Source organism: Leuciscus leuciscus, assembly GCF_965113295.1.
Source record: "Leuciscus leuciscus genome assembly, chromosome: 24".
Lineage (NCBI taxonomy): Eukaryota > Metazoa > Chordata > Actinopteri > Cypriniformes > Leuciscidae > Leuciscus > Leuciscus leuciscus.
In genome coordinates, this window is record NC_138723.1 from 32,647,557 (window position 1) to 32,654,670 (window position 7,114).

At 45.6% G+C, this 7,114-nt stretch overlaps 2 protein-coding genes across 5 annotated transcripts in view; both read left to right on the forward strand.

Moving 5' to 3' along the window:
- Positions 1 to 5,091, forward strand: part of dyrk1aa (dual-specificity tyrosine-(Y)-phosphorylation regulated kinase 1A, a) — a 28,081-nt gene extending 22,990 nt beyond the window's left edge. For both annotated transcript variants that reach the window (XM_082158641.1, XM_082158642.1), the window contains exons 12-13: positions 1,887 to 2,008; positions 2,706 to 5,091. In XM_082158641.1, coding sequence (XP_082014767.1) covers positions 1,887 to 2,008; positions 2,706 to 3,260 — 677 coding nt within the window. In that variant the 3' untranslated portion in view covers positions 3,261 to 5,091. The remainder of the gene's footprint in view (positions 1 to 1,886; positions 2,009 to 2,705) is intronic.
- A 1,369-nt stretch (positions 5,092 to 6,460) lies between these two features.
- Positions 6,461 to 7,114, forward strand: part of hlcs (holocarboxylase synthetase (biotin-(proprionyl-CoA-carboxylase (ATP-hydrolysing)) ligase)) — a 79,542-nt gene continuing 78,888 nt past the window's right edge. The window contains exon 1 of one of the 3 annotated variants that reach the window (XM_082158621.1): positions 6,461 to 7,114. This exon is cut by the window's right edge and continues 471 nt beyond it. The gene's annotated coding sequence lies outside the window, so the exon portion shown is untranslated. The other 2 variants (XM_082158622.1, XM_082158620.1) reach the window with 2 other exon arrangements.

Consider the following 7,114-nt stretch of genomic DNA (forward strand, 5'->3'; position numbering starts at 1 on the left):
TTTTAGTTTCTCTTTCAAATTAGCGCCAATTCGGGGGCGGATTGCTTGAATGGTGAGTTCAGTAGCCTATTGTTCTTAATGAAAATCGTGCAACGACACACTTGATCATTCCTGCACATCGGTCAGAGCTGTGAGTGTGTGTGAGTGTGTGTGTGAGTGTGTGTGTGTGTGAGTGTGTGTGTGAGTGTGTGTGAGTGAGTGTGTGTGAGTGAGTGGGTGTGAGTGAGTGTGTGTGAGTGAGTGTGTGTGAGTGAGTGTGTGTGAGTGAGTGTGTGTGAGTGAGTGAGTGTGTGTGAGTGAGTGTGTGTGAGTGAGTGTGTGTGAGTGAGTGTGTGTGAGTGAGTGTGTGTGAGTGAGTGTGTGTGAGTGAGTGTGTGTGAGTGAGTGTGTGTGAGTGAGTGTGTGTGAGTGAGTGTGTGTGTGTGAGTGTGTGTGTGTGAGTGTGTGTGTGTGAGTGTGTGTGTGTGTGTAGCCCCTTTCACACAGAGATTCCGGAAAATACACGGATAAAGTGACCCGGGATTTGACCCGGGTTCGTTTGATTTTGGTTCATTCACACTGCCAGTGATTTTCCGGAATCAGAGAGTGCGTTCACACACAACCCGTAAAAATGCCGTAAAGACACGTGACATCGATGTGACTTGTAATCTCAGCAGTGTCTTAAGTTTGCTTATGAGTTGCGATCTCTCTCTCTCTCTCTCTCTCTCGAGAAACCACGCTTGTGCATTTTTTTCTCTGATTCGATCATAAACTTGCGCATTACGTACCGTTTCACAGCTGGAGAACGAGCCCGGCTTCATCGTCATCACTACGACACGGCATTATTACGGCTTTTGTTCACACAGCGGGCGTTCCGGGACTGAACACGGCAATGTTACTAGGTCCCGACCCGGCATCAATCCCGGCATAAATCCCGGGTCGAGTTTGCGTTCACACAGAAGGCGCTCTGGCAATTTGCCGGCAATTTCCCGGGTTCAAAGCGCTATGTGAAAGGGGCTTGTGTGAGAGTGAGTGAGTGAGTGAGAGAGTGTGAGTGAGTGAGTGAGTGAGTGAGTGAGTGAGTGAGTGAGTGAGTGAGTGAGTGAGTGAGTGAGTGAGTGAGTGAGTGAGTGAGTGTGTGAGTGAGTGAGTGAGTGAGTGAGTGAGTGAGTGAGTGAGTGAGTGAGTGAGTGAGTGTGTGTGAGTGAGTGAGTGTGTGTGAGTGAGTGTGTGTGAGTGAGTGAGTGAGTGAGTGAGTGAGTGAGTGAGTGAGTGAGTGAGTGAGTGAGTGAGTGAGTGAGTGAGTGAGTGAGTGAGTGAGTGAGTGAGTGAGTGAGTGTGTGTGAGTGAGTGAGTGAGTGTGTGTTCGTTCATCAGCTGAAACACTGTCAGCAGAAAGCGTTCAGCACTCGCTCAGATCAAGAGCGTCTAGTGTGTGATGATCTGTAGATGTAGAGAGTAGAAGTGAGTGTTTCTGAATGTCAGGTTGTTGTTGTTGTGTGTTCATGTCGTTCATGACACTGTGTGTTGAAGTGTGTTTTCTCAGGTTACTGACTGAGGTTTCCTTGCATGCACATTAAGGAAATTATATTTTATTTAGAAAATTTTTTTCAAAAGTTAATGCACTTTATGAAGTGAATGTCATTTCATTTCAATAAAAGATGCGATGCTTGATTAGGTTTATATTTGCTTCTTGCGCTCGCTCGCGCCCTCTTGTGGACACAGGAGACAATACAGCACTTTCTTCCTTTAACATTATTGCTTTAGAATTTGAATATAATTCGAATTTTGCTCATATTTAAGAAAGAAATTAGAATTTTGCTTTTCAGCCATTTTGACAGCTGTATCTCACACACATCTGAGCTCATGAGTTCTGTGGCACTGACTCTGATTGTGTGTGTTTGCAGGAGGTTCTTCTGGAACGAGTACCAGCGGTCGCGCCCGCTCCGACCCGACCCATCAGCACCGGCACAGCGGAGGACACTTCAGTGCTGCAGTGGGCATGGACTGCCACAACCTCTGCCCACAGGTACACACACACACACACACACACGCTGATCCAGAATCACTGTATGAAAATACCGTATGAAAAGTTAATGCAGGATTTAACATGATTTAAGACATAAGGTATAAAAAGATTTCTCCGTAAGGCTGCACTCGCTACTGGATATTCTGGGATTCTGGATGAGTGAGATTGGCCTGTTTTGTTATTGCTGGAGTTTCTGAAGCTCGTGTAAAGACTCCGCCCTCTTCTGAATGGAGGCGGAGCTAAAGCTCATTAGCATTTAAAGAGATGTTCAAACGGCGTGTTTTTGCTCACACCCAAAATGGGGCATATTTGACAAGCTATAATAAATGATCTGGTATCTTGAGCTGATATTTCACAGACACATTCTGTGGACTCCATATATTTATATAACATCTGGTGAAAAGGGGTATAATATGTCACCTTTAAGGAAATATATATTTTTTTTAAGAAATATATTTTCAAAAGTCAATACACTTTAAAAAGTGAATGTCATTTCAATAAAAGATGCGATGCTTGATTTGGTTTATATTTGCTCATTGCTCTTGTGGGCACAGGAGACAATACAGTACTTTTTTCCTCTTAAAATAACTAAGTATTGCATTTAGAATATAATTCTAATTCTGCTAATATTTAAGAAAGAAGCTTTTCAGCCATTTTGACAGTGCTAATGTTGCCGATGTCTGTTGTGGTTCCTCAGGCGAGACAGGCGTTCGTGCCGGCGCTAGGTTGGGTCGGGGGAGACGGGCTTCAGCAGGCGTCAGGAGAGACCCACCCCGTCCAGGAGACCACCTTCCACGTGCCCCCCCACCAGCCCAAGGCCCTGCACCCCCACCACCATCACCACCACCACCACCCGCCGCAGCTCGGCCAGGGTCCGGCCCGGCCCCGGCCCCGCCTCTACTCCCCGTCCCACAGCGCCTCCACGCAGGACTCGCTGGAGGCCACACACACACACCTGTCCATGACCTCGCTGTCTTCCTCTGCCTCGTCCTCCTCCACCTCCTCCTCCTCCACCGGACACCACCACTACTCCTACCAGAGCCGCCCGCTGCCGCACGCGCTGGGCTTCGGCCACGCCGGGCTGGGTGCCTTCTCCAACCCGAGGCAGGAGACCGGCGTGCCGGGCCACTCCAGCTCCGGCCCGGGCCACTACAGAGCCGAGGCCCACATGGGCCTGAGGCCGGGCCTGGAGCGCGAGGAGTCGCCCATGGCGGGCGTGTGTGTGCAGCAGAGCTCCGTCGCTAGCTCCTGACTAGCCTGAGGACGCGAGACTAGCGCTGCCGGAGCCGAGCCGGGTCTCAGATGGCTTCGGATGCTCGTTCACACACACACACGCGTGCGGGAGATGGCTAGCGTGTCACGACCGCCCCCTTTTCTTCTTCATGTCGTGCGATCGTGTGCTTGGAGCAGAGCTTTCCCAGAGTGCAATGAGAGGTGGTTCTTTAATATGGCCTTATCGTTACGGACTGAAGGAAGACCGACGAGCCGGACGTTTCTCTTCGTCTTCTTCTTCAAGTGACAAAAGCTTTCGTGTGTTTTCGGGCGGCGTGCGAACACCCTTCATTGGCGACACACACACACACTCGAGAACGGTGATTTGAGGCCTTTCTTACCCAGAGTTCCTCTGTGCCGCAGGACTGCCGTGTCCCTTCTCTTCTTCTTCTCTCACGCTTTAGCTCATTCGCTCTGATTTGCGCAGCATGTGTGTTTTACTTTCCTTTCACCCCCCCCCCCCCCCCTCCTCCCCGCTTCTTCTTGATTTGGCTTCACGATTATGCTGTGAATTTTACACCACTCTTTTTGTTTCTCCCTTTTGATAATTTATTGTACCAAAGGCGTTTTTTTTATAGAACATAGATGTCTGTAACCAATAATGTAGCAGTTCTGCACTTTGAAGCGAAGGTGTGTGTCTTGTCATGTCAGTAAAGGACTGTCAGAACTGAAGTGATGATGTTTGATTGGCACATTACAGAGAGCCCAATCCTGGAGGCCATCGCTTAGATTCTCTCGCTCTGTGTTTCTTTCTCTTCATTTGCTCTTATCGGCGGTGTGCGTGACACGAGCTCAGGCGTCCCGTCGGTGTGTGTGTGTGTGTGTGTGTGTGTGTGTGTGTGTGTGTGTGTGTGTGTGTCGGTCGGTTCGGTGGACTCGAGCTGCTCGGCTGGTCCCAGAGCAGATGGACAGTCGGAGATCTTCTCTCGGCAGCGAGTGTGTGTGTGTGTGTGTGTGTGACGGTTCTCTAGGGTTCCTGTGGTCACGGCATACGGAGGGAGTCCAAGAAACAGGCTTCAGGTGTTTACTTTGTGACCCCATTTTAATAGCTGAAATAGAATTTATGTACATATTTATATTTTTTTAATAAAGGAAGTTTAGAACTCACTACTTTTTTCCTAATGGTATTTTGAGTACATTTAAGTCAACTTGGTAACATGCAGTGGAAGTCCTGTATGGTAGTCAATGGGTATCAGTGCTTCCAGGCCAAAGTAGTTGACGACGATGACGACGCTAGTACAAATGCAAAACTCTAGGGTTGACACGGGACGGAGAGTAGATGTTTATACTTTAATATTGTAGACAGGGTATGGTGTGTGTTCTCGGCCGGCGCCTCATGCTCGTATACTCCAGCGTGACCTAGTATACGTAGTACAGGAACTAACTTTACGTTTAGTTGTGTTCTAATGGCACACGCTTCAATAAATGGGTCCATTTGAAAGCAGAGGTGTGTGTGCGTGTGTGCGTGTGTGTGTGTGTGTGTGAGAGAGAGAGAGACAAACATCAACAGCGTTTCAGGTCACACTTTATGATTTGAAATCTCTCCCTGGTCCGACTCTCCCCTCGGCTTCCCGTCCGGTTCGCACTCACTCCTCGTTTGGTTCCAGGACATGTGGTGGTGATGATGATGATGATGATGATGATGATGTAAACAGAACGACAGACGGATATTTCGGATCTTTATCCACAGGTTGTAAGATCAGGACTTTCTGTGTAAATTAAACGTGTCACTGAGGGGCAGTAATGGACAAACCCTTTGTACTATATTCAAGCGGTCTTATGTATGATTATAAAAAAACAAAGTTGCTCAACTTGTGCCTGTGTTCTCTCATTTCTTCACCTCAAGCTCTTCCATGTGTAGTCTGGAGCCAGATCAAGGCTTCTCCCAGTCAGACATCACCAACACACTGCGAGTGAAGCCGTGTGGAGATCTCACACACACACACACTGAGTCTTTACTAACACGTCATCGGTGTGTTTATTACTTGTCTGTCATAATACAGCATTTGTAGTCGCTCCCGTGGACCCATGTGACCTGGAGTCGTTCTGATGATGTGTAATCTGTCCAGAGGTGAAGGTGCTGACGCTGGCTCTGTCAGGTGTTCAGGCTAATGTCGAGATCACTGAGATGGCCAATGACATCAGAGAAGACAGGGTTTGTTTTTAGTTCTTTTAATGGCCTTTCCTATTCTTTATTCCCTTTAACCCCCTTAAAGTCCCCCTGTGGTGTAGATCCAGCTTTTAATGTAGTTTATGTGTCTATGTGGTGTTATTAATATGCTTTAAGACAAACCGTGATTCATAAGTCGACACCATTGCTGAGTATTTCCTCCTTAAAACTGCAGTGAACCAAAGACAGTCTCAAACACACGCTTTGAAATCGCTGGTGTTTCTGACGTCACAAACTACCTTGTAACCAATCAGATCAACGTGTGATCGTCAACCAGTGGATCTCTGAGCTGAGTGAGTGAGTGGAGGCGGGGTGAATTTGCATATTCATAGAACCAGGCATACTAAATTAGGCAAGGCTGTCGAGTTACATTCAAGATATTTTAAGGCATGAAGAAAATGGAAAAAACGTTTAAATATGTAATTTTGGTGATCAGAGATGAGTTTTAAGGGATAACATCGACTACGGGGACTTTAAGTTATTTCATTTCTTTATTACACCACAGTGTTGAAGATGTTAAGCTCTCTCAGCTCTTCACATAAACTCAACCAACGAAATTACTAGTATATTCTTGGATAACCAGTTGGCAAACAAATGCTTAGATGTGGCCTAAACTAATGCATTTGACAGACGCTTTTATTCAAAGTTACTCATGACATTTATTTTTTTTTTTTTACAGTAGAATGGCCTTGGCATGGGCTAGTGCTGTGCTTTACTGTAACACAAGACAACCAGAATTTTGCTTCTTTCATTTTTTTTTACTTGAGAAGTAATCATATCGTTAAAAGCCTGTTTACTTTGTAAGTTTTATAATGGCCCATATCATGAATACGATTTATTCTGTATTTTCATTATGGGTTTAGTGAGATTTATTTTGTAATTTAATTTTTATCTTTTTACTGAGCAGTGTTACATTTTTATGAGCATTGATGATTAATTCAGATGAATATTTGCATGACTCGCTGAAGCAGGAGACGGACACGAGCAGCGTGAGATACTTTTACTTCATAAATCATATATAATGTTCTCAGTAACACACACGTGATGACATGCGTCTCTGTGTACATGAGCTGCAGATCTGATCATGTGCTCTTACATCCACAGGAGTCATGTGACAATTATTTACATCGGCAAATTAGTTCAGAAACAATATAGACAGCACTTGTGTTTAATGCTTAAATCTCGATCCGTCTTTTCTTTCACAAACTCTTTTACCCAAAAATCAACCTGTAGGACTTTCTCTTCTGTGGAAAGAAAAATCAGACCTTTTGAGAAATATCTGTGTGATTGTGTTCGATGGGTTTTGAAGAAACAGTTGAAACATTCAGAAGATCTTCGTGTTTTGGAACAACATGGCGGAGTAAATGATCATTTTGTGAGAGAACTAATCCTTTCAGTTGCTTGTGTTTGATCACGGATAGTGTCTACAATACCACTAAAACAGCAACTTGTGTTACAGCTAATCTCTGCGTGTAAATGATCCTTTTTGTCATTGTAATCAATTAAACTAAGATACACAACATGTTTTCTGTTTTATCATCCAAGAAAGCATATTTCAATGTTCAATGACCAACACATGTCTTCCTCCAGGTCCGCTGAATCCTGCGCGTTCACCCAAAAAGCGACTGTGATTGGTCCGATTTAATCCGCACTGGGAAAAGTAA